This window comes from Triturus cristatus, chromosome 1_1, assembly GCF_964204655.1.
Source record: "Triturus cristatus chromosome 1_1, aTriCri1.1, whole genome shotgun sequence".
NCBI lineage: Eukaryota > Metazoa > Chordata > Amphibia > Caudata > Salamandridae > Triturus > Triturus cristatus.
Window position 1 is genome coordinate 123342977 of NC_140579.1, and position 13396 is coordinate 123356372.

The following is a 13396-nucleotide window of genomic DNA, read 5'->3' on the forward strand; positions in this document are numbered from 1 at the left end:
GGTGCCTGGAGCCAGCCTTTATCCAGGGGTACACCACCTTTAGTACACCTGCAGTCCCCTCTTACAGAGGCTTGGTGCCTGGAGCCAGTCTTCACCCATAACATAACATAACAGGTTTCCCCACCCGGAGTCAAAGGGCAATGCGATATGGATGAACTGGTCAGGCAGATATGCGTACGCTTTTCCGCCTCTCCCACTCATTCCATTAGTAGTGCGCAAGCTCAGGCAGCAGTCTCTCAAACTGATCCTAGTAGCTCCCACATGGGCACGCCAGCCGTGGTTCCCAACACTACTGGACCTCTCGCTAGTTCCACACCAAAAACTGCATCTCTCCCCATCCTTATTAACCCAGAACCATGGAGAAATCAGACACCCAGATCCAGGCCAACTGAACCTGGCGATCTGGCTCCTGAAGTCCTAGAGTTTGGTTACCTTAACCTACCACCAGACTGTATGAACGTCATTAAAGAAGCCAGATGCCCTACTACTGGAGCTTGCTACGCTGCAAAATGGAAAAGATATGCCATTTACTACACTAACAATAATATACACCCACTGGATGCATCCATCCAGGACATCATTTGCTACTTACTACACTTGCAAAGATGTAATTTGGCGTACTCATCCATACGTCTCCACATAGCAGCACTAGCAGCCTACTTATAAAATCGACAACACTTGTCGCTCTTTAGAGTCCCTGCGATCAAAGCCTTCATGGAAGGACTTAAAAGAATTATTCCTCCCAGATTACAACCCTCTCCAGAGTGGAATCCAAACATTGTTCTTACTAGGCTCATGGGACCCATATTTGAAGCTCTGCATAAATGTGAACTACAGTTCCTCACATGGAAAGTAGCTTTCCTTATCGCTATCGCATCCCTCAGAAGGGTAAGTGAAATCCAGGCTTTAACCATCCAAGAACCATTCTTACAATTACACTGTAACAAAGTGGTTCTTAGGACAAATCCGAAATTCCTTCCAAAAGTCATATCTCCTTTTCATCTTAACCAATCAGTAGAGTTACCAGTGTTCTTCCCAAACCCAGACTCGGTAGCTGAAAGGGCTCTTCATACCTTAGATGTTAAAAGAGCCCTTCTCTACTACATTGACAGAACTAAATCATTCCGCAAAACAAAACAATCATTTGTAGCATTCTCTCCACCACAAAAGGGCAACCCCATTTCCAAATCTGGGATAGCTAGGTGGATAGTTAAATGTATCCAAATATGCTACCACAAAGCTAAACGCACACTAACAGTTCCCCCTAGAGCGCATTCCACACGCAAAATAGGGGCTGCCATGGCATTCTTAGGGAACATTCCCTTAGAAGACATTTGTAAGGCAGCCACATGGTCTACAACACACACTTTCACTAAACTCTATTGTGTTGATGTGCAAGCAAAGCAACAAGCTTCTGTGGGCCAAGCTGTCCTTAAAACTTTATTTCAAACTGCTACAACCGATACAGGCGACCACCGCTAGGGGAGATACTGCTATATAGTCTATCCTAGTGTGTGATCTGCAGCTCATATGCCTCGAACGGAATATGCTACTTACCAGTATGCATCTGTTCTTGGCATGTAGAGCTGCAGATTCACACACGCCCACCCACCTCCCCGGGACCTGTATCTGTTCCAGCATTGTCTTACTTAGACATCTCACATGGACATCTCTCTCTCTCTTCTACAAACTCCATCATTTCCCATCATGGCGAAAAACAATCTAACGATGGAGTTGATGCCCATGCGCACTATCGTCCAAGGGATGAGTCACCTATCTCGTGGCCACAAAGACTTCTTCCAAGACAACAAACTGCAAACATCCGAGCCCAACACCAGATGGCGATCTATGCACAAGTATGAATCTAGCAGCTGTACATGCCAAGAACAGATGCATGCTGGTAAGTAGCATATTCCTTCTCTAGCGCCTCAGTGTACACTCACAGGAGCTAGGGTGCTAGTAGGTGGGAATAGGCTTCGTAAAACTCTACAGGAAAAAAATCATTCCGGGGGCTTTACACGTGGGGAGTCCGGGGATTGCAGCTGTGATATCCTCAAGCGTGATAGGCGCGTCTAAGAATTTCCACTGAGGACCCTCCAGCCAAAGCGATGCAATGCTGTCAAAGTATATGGTTTAATCTGCCGGGTGTACGCTACATATATAGGTGTAATCTGCCGGGTGTATCCTACACGTATAGGTGTAACCTGCCGGGTTTATGCCACATGTACAGGTGTAACCTGCAGGGTGTACGCTACATGTACAGGTGTAATCTGCTGGGTGTACTCTACACGTATAGGTGCAACCTGCCAGGTTTATGCTACATGTTGGACCTGGCCCTTTTGACAGGTTCACCCCTAAGCTTTTTGCATTTATCACGGCCTTTTTCCCTATGTAGTGTTAGTAGTTTTAGGCCTCTAGGCACTTTAGCACTGTGTCCCAGTGTAAAGTGCGTGCGCTCTGTGTTACATTTAGTGAGACTGGCCTGCCCTCCCATAGGAATGCATGGGTGATATGTGTGTCCATGGTAGTTCCTGATGTGAGAGGAGTGCAGGGGCGAGTTTGGTATGTGCGAACTCGTGAGGATAAATGCTGTGCAATGGTGTGCGCAGATTTATTGTGACTGGTGGAGAAGTGCCACTTCTAAGAAGTTGGCATGTCTGTGTGCTGTCTGATGTGAATTGCCTGTCTGGCTTGTGATTGACAGGAGCTGAGAGGGCTGGGGAATTCCAAGAGCCAGGGTGAGTCTGCCCGGTGGCGAATGGAGAGATCTGCATGTAGATGGGAGGGAGGAGTTGCACCTGGGACCTGAATAGGACTGTGCCTTCCCTCCACAATGCTGGCTCTGCCCCCTGTGGTGCGTCTGAGCACCTAGCCTGTCCTGTGAAAGGGAGAGAGGAGCTGGGCAAAACAAAGTGCTCCAAAGCTCCCCTGAACCAGTTGTAACTGGTTCTCCCATTGCATGCACCTTTTAGACAAAGGAGATGGTGTATAAAAGAAGGGGCTGTGACCCCATGTAAATGTTCTTGTTCTTGGACTCGAATCTGCCAGGGGCGTGTTGCTGCTGGGGCCCAGGGGAAGGCTTGCCTCCCTGGGCTCTGCCCTGCCCATGGACCTGGAAGACCTTTTTTGGGACCCTCTTTGCTTTTCTTGACGCCAGAGGACTTACTCTTCCACAAACAGGACTCTATTCTTTTGCCCCTAGCGCCTGGGAGCGCTTTGTCTTAATGTCGTGATGCCTGCAGTGGCGGGTGCCCACCCCGCTTATTTTTATATTTTCCTCGTGGGTGCCAACCCCAAATGGTCGCCTGCTAAGTATCTTAAATGCGGGTGCCCACCCAGCTCTATATTTTAAATCAGGAGGGAGCCTACCTCTCATTGTCCACGTTATATTTATTTTTAGACGCGGGTTCCAACCCCGCATTTTACTACCCAGAATGAATCAACGCTGCGGCCCGAGTCGTGGCTAGGGCGGAAGTCAGGCAACTATGTGCCTGGCGGCGGGCGGGACTTCCGGTTTTGCGAAGAATGTCCCGCGCACGCCGCCGCCGCCTGAGAAGCCGCCCGGAGTGGAAGTGCTGGTGCCTGCCTGTGCGGGGCTCCCATGGCTGAGGGAGAGCCCCGCGGGCGCCAGCAAGTGGAGATGGGAGGCGGAGGGGGCTCGAGGCACATTGCCGGTGCCTGCCCCCACCGCGTGCTGAGATCAGAGACGAGCCCCTGCTGCTGAAGAGCCCAGGGGAGTGGGGCTCGCAGTCAAGGGTTTCCGTCAGAGGCACCCGGTCAGAGCGGCCCCGTTTGTCAAGGGGGCCGCTCCCACGTGGTAATATTTGTTTAAAAGGGCTCCCGGGGGGGGGGGTCCCGAGGTCCCGTGCCGCCCCTGTTGGGCATTACTCTCCAGCTGCCCCACTTTGCAGGGGTCCGCTGCACCGACGGGACATTTTTATTTGCAGAGCCAGAGCGGTCCCGCCAGGAGAGCGGGCCGCTCCAACGTGTGCCCATAAGGGCCAGAGGGCACCGAGGTGCCGTGCCCATATTCTTTGTTTCCCACTGCCCCGATGGCTAGAGGGCAGCTACCACATGGGGCATAATTTGTTCAAGGGCCAGAGGGGCCCGTGGTTGCTCCAACAGGGGCATGTTTTACTTTTCAGAGCCCAGATGGCTCCCACGTTTTGCAGATTGGTTTCAAGGGCCAGTGAGAGCCCATGCCGCATCTTCACTTTTACCGTTTAGGTTGTTCTTCATTTGGGGACATGTCTTCTACGTTGGGAGTGAGATGCACTCCTCTGCCCCAGGACTTTTCTTCACAGCTGCGCAGCACTTAGTGCCAGCTGCTACGTTTAGGCCTGTGCAGATTGCGCACCCTTGACTTTCGCTGCAGTGGCAGCGTGCCCTGACTTTTGGGACACTGGGCATTTGAGCCTTGTTGCGATGGCCAGTTGGCCAGGGGGGCTGTTGGGATTGTTAGATTTATAGGGCACCAGGCCCTACTGTGATTTTGGGTGCAAGGAAATGTGATTCCTGTAGAATGATTTGCGCACCTGTGTTGATACCTCTAAATGTGTTTTATGATTATGAGGTTGGTTCTCATATTATGGTTTATGCTAGTGAGAGTTATTCCCTAATGTAGTTATACTTAGGAGGTCAGGGTCTAATGCGTATAGACTGGTGAGATGATGGCCTCATGTGTTTATGATGGGGAGGTTGGCGCAGAATGTAATGTGCGCCTCATGTGATACTGAGCCTAATGTAGTTGACGTTACAGGCTGATGCTAAGTACAGTGATTACCAGTAGTACTGGTTGTGTTCTATGTCAGGTGTAAATAATCCCTTGTAAATATTGCCCAGTGCCAGTTGGCATAGTGTATAATATGTATTCTAATGTGTTATGATAATACAAAGGCTATTTTTATATATAACCTTTTGTGGTGTGCCTGGGATGTTGTTGCTGTGTGCGTACGCATATGATTTACACATTGCCTCCGGGATAAGCCTGACTGCTCGTGCCAAGCTACCAAGGGGGTGAGCAGGGGTTATCTTTGGCGTGTAACTTCCTTGCCCTGACTAGAGTGGTGGTTTCTGCCTGGCTTGGGCGCACGCCTTAGCCAGCCAGAAATCCCATTTCTAACACTACATATATAGGTGTAACCTGCAAGGTGTATGCTACATGTATTGGTGTTACCTGCAGGGTGTTAGCTACATGTATAGGTGTAACCTGCAAGGTGTACGCTACATGTATTGGCGTAACCTGCAGGGTGTTAGCTACATGTATAGGTGTAATCTGCCGGGTGTACGCTACATGTATAGGTGTAATCTGCCAGGTGTACCCTACATGTATAGGTGTAATCTGCAGGGTGTACGCTACATGTATAGGTGTAACCTGGAGGGTGTACGCTACATGTATAGGTGTAACTTGCAAGGTGTACACTACATGTATGGGTGTTAGCCACATGTATAGGTGTAATCTGCCAGGTGTATGCTACATGTATAGGTACATAGACGACTACCTGGGGGACGGCTCCCACTCAGACAAGTGAGTGTCTGAATTTCTGTGGATTAAACAAGCCTTAGGCAAGTTCCGGTCTTGAGGAGGGATTCCCTAGTGAAGTCCAAGCTTTACCCTGGCCTCCCCAACGGGATGCCAGTCCCAGACCTCATCCTGCCCAATGGTGTTGCTCAAGGGAGCAAAAAGGCCACTAGCCTCTGCTACTTCCTCCTCCATATCTCTGAATTTGATCTGCCTTGGCAAGGAACCAGTGTAGAGTTTTCTGCCGTAATCCCGGGCTCTGGAGCCCCAGGGGCATCCCACCGGCACCCTGGTGAGTGCCATCAAAAGTGCCTACCTTCTGTGGCTGTTTCAAACGTGTTTTCAGTGGTTTCTACACACATCTTTGTGGTCCTATGTAGCACTAAGGCAACATCGGGGGTAATGCCATGGGAATCCTATTCCTCCTTCCAGCAGTCTGCCTCCATGGGGTAGCCATGGTCCTCACCAAGGCGACATCAGGGTCCATGCCATGGAATCCTGTTCCTCCTTCCCGCAGTCTGCCATCATATGGTAGACATGGTCCTCACCAAGAGAACATCTGGGTCCATACTATGAGAATCCTGTTCCTACAGTCTGCCTCCATGTGGGAGCTATGGTCCTCACCAAGGGAACATCGGGGTCGATACTATGGGAATCCTGTTCCCGCAGTCTGCCTCCATGTGGGAGCTATGGTCCTCACCAAGGGAATATCAGGGTCCATGCCATGGAATCCTGTTCCTCCTTCCCGCAGTCTGCCTCCATGTGGTAGCCATGGTCTTCACCAAGGGAACATCGGGCTCCATGCCATGGGAATCCTGTTCCTTCCTCCCGCAGTGTGCCTCCATGTGGTAGCCGTGGTCCTCACCAAGGGAACATCGGGGTCCATGCAATGGGAATCCTGTTCCTCCTTCCCACAGTCCGCCTCCATGTGGTAGCCATGGTCCTCACCAAGGGAACATCGGGGTCCATGCCATGGGAATCCTGTTCCTCCTTCCCACAGTCCGCCTCCATGTGGTTGCCATGGTCCTCACCAAGGGAACATCAGGGTCCACGCCATGGAATCCTGTTCCTCTTTCCTACAGTCTGCCCCCATGTGGTAGCCATGGTCCTCACCAAGGGAACCTCGGGGTCCACGCCATGGGAATCCTGTTCCTCCTTCCCGCAGTCTGCCTCCATATGATAGCGATGGTCCTCACCAAGGGAACATCAGGGTCCACGCCATAGGAATCCTGTTCCTCCTTCCCGCAGTCTGCCTCCATGTGGGAGCCATGGTCCTCACCAAGGCAACATAGGGGTCCATACCATGAAATCCTGTTCCTCCTTCCCCTAGTCTGCCTCCATGTGGTAGCCATGGTCCTAATCAAGGGAACATAAGGGTCCATGCCATGGGAATCCTGTTCCTCCTTCCCCTAGTCTGCCTCCATGTGGTAGCCATGGTCCTCACCAAAGCAACATCGGGGTCCATGCCATGGGAATTCTGTTCTTCCTTCCCGCAGTCTGCCTCCATGTGGTAGCCATGGTCCTCACCAAGGGAACATCAGGCTCCACGCCGTGGGAATCCTGCTCCTCCTTCCCGCAGTCTGCCTCCATGTGGCAGCCATGGTCCTCACCAAGGGAACATCGGGGTCCATGCCATGGGAATCCTGTTCCTCCGTCCCACAGTCTGCCTCCATGTGGTAGCCATGGTCCTCACCAAGGGATCATCGGGGTCCATGCCATGGGAATCCTGTCCTCCTTCCTGCGGTCTGCCTCCGTGTGGTAGCCTTGGTCCTCACCAAGAGAACATCTGGCTCAATAACATGGAATCCTGTTCCTCCTTCCCGCAGTATGCCTCCATGTGGTATCCATGGTCCTCACCAAAGGAACATCTGGGTCAACACCATGGAATCCTGTTACTCCTTCCCGCAGTCTGCCTCCATGTGGTAGCCTTGGTCCACACCAAGAGAACATCTTGCTCCATACCATGGAATCCTGTTCCTCCTTCCCGCAGTCTGCCTCCATGTGGTAGCCATGGTCCTCACCGAGGGAACATCTGGGTCTTACCATGGGAATCCTGTTCCCGCAGTATGCCTCCATGAGGTATCCATGGGCCTCACCAAAGGAACATCTGGGTCAACGCCATGGAATCCTGTTCCTCCTTCTCGGAGTCTGCCTCCATGTGGTAGCCATGGTCCTCACCAAGGGACCATCGGGGTCCATGCCATGGGAATCCTGTTCCTCCTTCCCGCAGTCTGCCTCCATGTGGTAGCCATGGTCCTCACCAAGGCAACATCGGGGTCCATGCCATGGAATCCTGTTCCTCCTTCCCGCAGTCTGCCTCCATGTGGTAGCCATGGTCCTCACTAAGGGAACATGAGGGTCCATTCTATGGAATCCTGTTCCTCCTTCCCGCAGTCTGCATCCATGTGGCAGCCATGGTCCTCACCAAGGGAACATCTGGGTCCGTGCCATGGGAATCCTGTTCCTCCTTCCCGCAGTCTGCCTCCATGTGGTAGCCATGGTCCTCACCAAGGGAACATATGGGTCCATACCATGGAATCCTGTTCCTCCTTCCCGCAGTCTGCCTCCATGTGGTAGCCATGGTCCTCAACAAGGGAACATCGAGGTCCATACCATGGGAATCCTGTTCCTCCTTCCTGCAGTCTGCGTAGAGTTTACAAAAGCTTTCAACCAGATGTGTGCCAGCCCTGCCTGTCAGTGCCTTCCCAAATGTTATATGATAGTGAGTCAATCCCCACTGAAGGCTTCAGAAACACGCCTGGAGTCTGATACAAGTTGGCTCGACATGCTAAGACATGGAATGAGACCACCTGTGCGTCTCTGCACCACCTTTGAGTTGTCTGTATATTTGTCTGTCTTTCTTATTTGCATAAGCTCAGTTCATCGAAACAATTTGGTTTTCTGGTTCTTTCTAAACAGTCCTTTCAATGCAGCACAGGTAAAGGTGCAGTGTGATAAATTAATTACAGTTACTCCACTTGTGTGGGACTTACCATACGCCACATCGTGCGGGTTCTGACTTTGGACCACGTGGTTTGTTATCATCAAGACCTCATCCATCAATAGATTATAACCTTTGTTCATATAGCGATTGAAGAACTTAAAAGTTGATATATGATAACTTTTAGGCATCTTGTTTCCTCCACTCTTGAATCAGTTTGCAGGAGCTTCAGGTGTCTATACAGATTGTTACAATAGCGCACTATCTGGTGTGCTTGACTTTTGGATGGAGAATCTTTATTTAAAACCCTAGGATATACATTGAAGAAGCTCTGAAGAAGTCCTATTGTATGAAACGTGTTGGCTACAGCAAGAATCCAAGAATGTAAATGTAAATGTTGTATACTTGTAAAGCGCACAGCTGCCCCAGCAACGGGGCGTCCCGGCGCTGTATACCGCTGGGGAACCCATCCTGGCTTTCCCTGTGAGATGGTCCCTACTGGGCATCTCCAAGGTGAAGACAAGCATCCCCGGCGCTGATGGGGCCGTAAGTGGAGATTAAGCAAGCTGTTGCCCAGAGTTGCTGAGTGGGATCCATGGTTAGAGTAGACACCGAGGCGAGAAATATCGAGTCTGCTGACCTTGGCCCAAGACCCTGCCGCGTCGGGATTCGAACCCTGGTCCCGGGCCGACATCTGCTTACGGGTCTGCCGCCTCTAACCAGTGAGCCACACCAATCCACCAAAGAAGAAAAGGATATGTTTTAAAAGAATTAATGAATAAAGAATCTCCTTATATCAAAAAAAGATTCTGTGAGTCTGTGCATTTGCTGTCCAATTGCTGCTGTGAATAATCCGGGTGTTATTAACCAAAAAATTATTGGGGTGTGGGTTGTGAGTCACATCCTTTTTTAAAAATCTGATAGAGATTTTTCTCCTGGTTTTGTAAACTAAGACGGCTTGTCCTCTTGACTTGAGCACCACAATGTTTTGAATAACAAGCAACCATGTATGTGTTGTGTGCGGTATCCTATTGCCTCAGCCTCTTGGTAAATCGCTTGATAAAATAATGATAAAAACTGGATGTGAGGTTCCCTGTAATCCCATCACTGGGTCTGTATCATGCAACACTACTTTGACATCATCTTGTTTCTCCTCCATTGAGCCTCGGCAGGTGAGCCCCAAGATCTGTCACCTTCTTTGGTCCTTTCCTTGAGCTCCTAGTAGCATCCTCAGTTCTTTGTAGGATGGAGCTACCAATGTAGTGAAGTCTGTGATCTGAGATGGCTGTGGTGAGGTTTCTCCTAGCAGCCCCTCTATCCAGGTTCCCCCTTTGTGCAGGTGCTCATGGCATCCTGGAAGTGTCGTAAAAGAGGGTAGTCAAAGCATGTGCTGAAGAAAAGTGTCACTAGTATGTATTTCAAATAATGTACTGGTTAAAACCCAATGTTGTAATTGTTGCGTAATTGTACTTATTGTGTTTCCTTCCAGTTGCCCCTCAAACAATGGTTACACGAAGAAAGAACGGCGAGCGCACTCTTCTGACCGGCTTCGCTTATGGATTTTATCCCAGAGAAATTGAGGTGAAATGGGTCAGAAATGGTGTAGAGATTCCCTGGGAATCGAGCGAAATCTTGCCAAACCCGGACGGAACCTACCAGGCCAAGAAAACAGTGGAAGTTCAGGAAGGAGATGATGAGAAAGCGTACAAATATGAGGTGTATCACAGCAGCCTGCCGGACACTGTGACCGTGATGTATGGTGAGTGCACTTTGGTCTGTGGCGGGTGATTGTGGTGCACATATTGACTTCATATGGTCCCTGGTTTGATCTGTTCCTGTCATTGGCGCTAGGCCCAGCCACAGAAGTGGAGTACATTTTTTGGGGGAGATTTGTGGGAACGCTGGTGGTAGAAATTTGCAGGTCCATGCAGATTACAGAAGTTTCTCTCACATAAGTATGAGGAAATTGTGTGAGTTTAGCCAAAGGCTGAGGTTCGAAGGGCATTATGAGTAAGTAAACCTAGTGGGATCCATTCAGATCACCCCACCCTAGACTCCCCTGAAAAGAATGAATCAAGGAACCTTATTACAGAGCGGGCCTAGCCAGTCTGTAGTTTTAGTTAGGGTTCCCAGAGACAGAATTTCCTTGGATTTTGGACCGTTAATAACTTTACGCCCATTTGGTAATTCTATGCAAAACCTTGCAGACCTATTCCTTTTTCAGGTCTCGCTGAGCCAGCGCATGCACTTCTCTGCGAGAAATTTAGTGTGAGGGTTTTCAAAGTGCTGCCACAGGCTTTTGGTGGCCGAGCGCTTGCGTGCACGCCCGCAGCTGCCATGTGTGTTTCTGTCAAGGCTCATTAAGCCTTGCGTGTTTTATTTACTTTTTACGCGCCCTCGTGCACACAAATCCCGGTTGTGGCCGAACCTCTTGCTCGCGATCACTTTTTTTTTTCTTTTCGTGTGCTTTTTATGTGTTTCCTTTTTGCGCGCGCGCGTGCACACAACTCCCGGTCGCGATCACTTACTTGATAGGTTGGCTTGCTTAATGTACCTGATATATACATCACTCCATTCATACCAATATGTCGCTGCTGTTCTGTTAAATTCCCTTGAAGGTGGCCTCCTTTCTGTGTCTGGAAACCGTTGTGTTCAGTTGGCAGTCGTCATTTCCACCGGAATAGTGGCTGCGACATAGTAGCAGTGGGTGCATACACTAATTTTTGTATTTCATTTTCTAGATGTCTGGAATTTCGGGGGTTTCCCCATTACCGCCACGAGAGCTAATGCGGGCGAATAGCGTTAATATGATTAAAGCTAATTCCTTGATTCGCTGATAATTCGTAGTAGCACGAGGAAGCTGTGACAAGTTATTGTCGTATAATCTACATTAATGACGCTATGCATTGGGTGTTGGCTGTCTTCTCATCTACTAAGTTTACTACCTGCACCTAGATTTGTGTTACCTACTCGGGTTTAGTGGGTAGATTATTTTGAAAAAACGGACACAATGTAATTTTAGTTTTAATATTTTGGTTTTGTAAAAAAAAGTCGTATAAATAAAAAATGTTAAAAAAACAATGCTTTTCTGTTTGCATAGAACGTGACGCAGTGATTACCAGTGCACTTATGCACTTTGGAGGTCATTCACACTAGCATGCCTGTTGTTTTCTAGATATTTTGCGGTATGTCCCTACTGCTTGGGGAAACAAATGGCTAAATACATTGGGACATAAGTTAACTAGCTTACATTACATGCTAATTCAGAGTTTTTAGGCCTTTTATGTCCTCTGTGCCACTGCCTTAGCTTTCGTGAGCACTAAACGTATATTAAATGCAGCTAATATTTAATCTTGTGTTCTGAAGTGACAGTGCCTTAGTTTTTCAAGCGTTTAATTTCGCAGAGCCTCAGTGGTAAGGAATTGGCGCTTCTGCTGGAAAAAACATCAGCAGTCTCTCTGAAAACGCACATTCAGGACCCTGCCTCCCTCAAACACTCCTCCTCCTCCCCTCCCCTCCCCTCCCTCACCCTCCTCATCACGGCACAACACTTTGCGCTTTACGGAGAAGGCACCGTAAAGTAGGACAAAGTGGTCTGTGGTCTGACCCACGGCGCCTCCTCTGCACGTCCAGCATTCTGTGACAAACTGAGTATCAGGTTCGGACTGAGACAGAAAATAGGCCCTGGCACCAAAGAAAACAAGCATTGGCATAGCCAATAGGTCTCGCCTTTGGGACCTTATAAGTATTTAGTTATGCAGCACAATATCATTGGTACAACAGCATCAACTGTTGCATGGCTAAACACTTAGAAGGCGAGACCTATTGCCTATGCCAATGCTTGTCTACATTGGCTGGTGATGCAAAATGGATTTTCCATAGACTTTGTACTCACATGTAGCGGGCAAACGTCCTGTTGGATTCACATTAATGTAGGCAGGATTATAGATTATGGTGTGCGGATGATCCTTTATGGTACTATAGGTAAGAGGAGCAAGTATTTGTTTAGTCATAAAGTATTTTAACTTGGAGACATCTTTTGCTGCAGTAGTCGCAAAATGTCACGAAAGTACCGCGGTACATGCCGATGACAAGGCATCATGGAGGTGGCTAATGACCACCTTTTCAAAAGTGAAAGGCAGCCATGTTGTTTTAAGTGGACTTTGGCAGAGTTCTGGGCTAGGGCCTTCGATATAGGTAAGTTTTAGGTCTTAGATTTTTTCCTAACACTTTATTATAAGTAGTAAGTGGTAGGGAAAATTATGTTCGAGGCATATGAGCTGCAGATTGTACACTTTTGCATAGATCTCCATCTGGTGTTGGGCCCGGATGTTTGCAGTTTGTTTTTCTTCTTGGACAGTCTTTGGAAGTCACGAGTTCGGTGACTCCTCCTTCGGTCCGTACTGCGCATGGGCTTCGGCTCCATCCTCAGATTGTTTTTTTCCGCCATCGGGCTCGGATGTGATACTTCGTGCTCCGGCTTCGAACTTTTCCAGTTCCAGCCTCGACGGAAAATCCTCGTCCATCGAGATTCTTCATCAATCATCTTCTTCATCTCTCTTAGAGGCACTTTCTCGATTCCACACATCGGCACCGGCCTTCGGGCCCTCCTCGACTCCGGTCCCGGCCGATGGAAAGGACTCCGTTCAAAAAGTGCCCAAAATGTGGGTCTAAATTTCCCCACACCGACCTCCATCAGGTGTGTAACCTTTGCCTCTCTCCCGAACACGAGGCCCGAGACTGCCCCGCCTGCAAGTCTTTTCGATCGAAAAAGACCATCCGGGATCGAATAGCTCGACGCACCATGGCGCACTCATCGACCTCGGCTCCACCGGACATCTTTGGAGACGACACTGGAGCTTCGGGGCAACAACACACCGAGCAGGAGGAAGATATCGTCAGCGCTTCCGAGGCCGACGACTCCGACCTGAAGT

The 13396-nt window shown here is 49.4% G+C and overlaps 1 protein-coding gene across 1 annotated transcript in view; it reads left to right on the plus strand.

The window, feature by feature from the left end:
- The window catches only part of LOC146869740 (uncharacterized), a 507514-nt gene that overhangs the window by 248391 nt on the left and 245727 nt on the right, over positions 1-13396 (plus strand). Inside the window, exon 5 of the mRNA XM_085640288.1 lies at positions 9952-10221. Coding sequence (XP_085496414.1) covers positions 9952-10221 — 270 coding nt within the window. The remainder of the gene's footprint in view (positions 1-9951; positions 10222-13396) is intronic.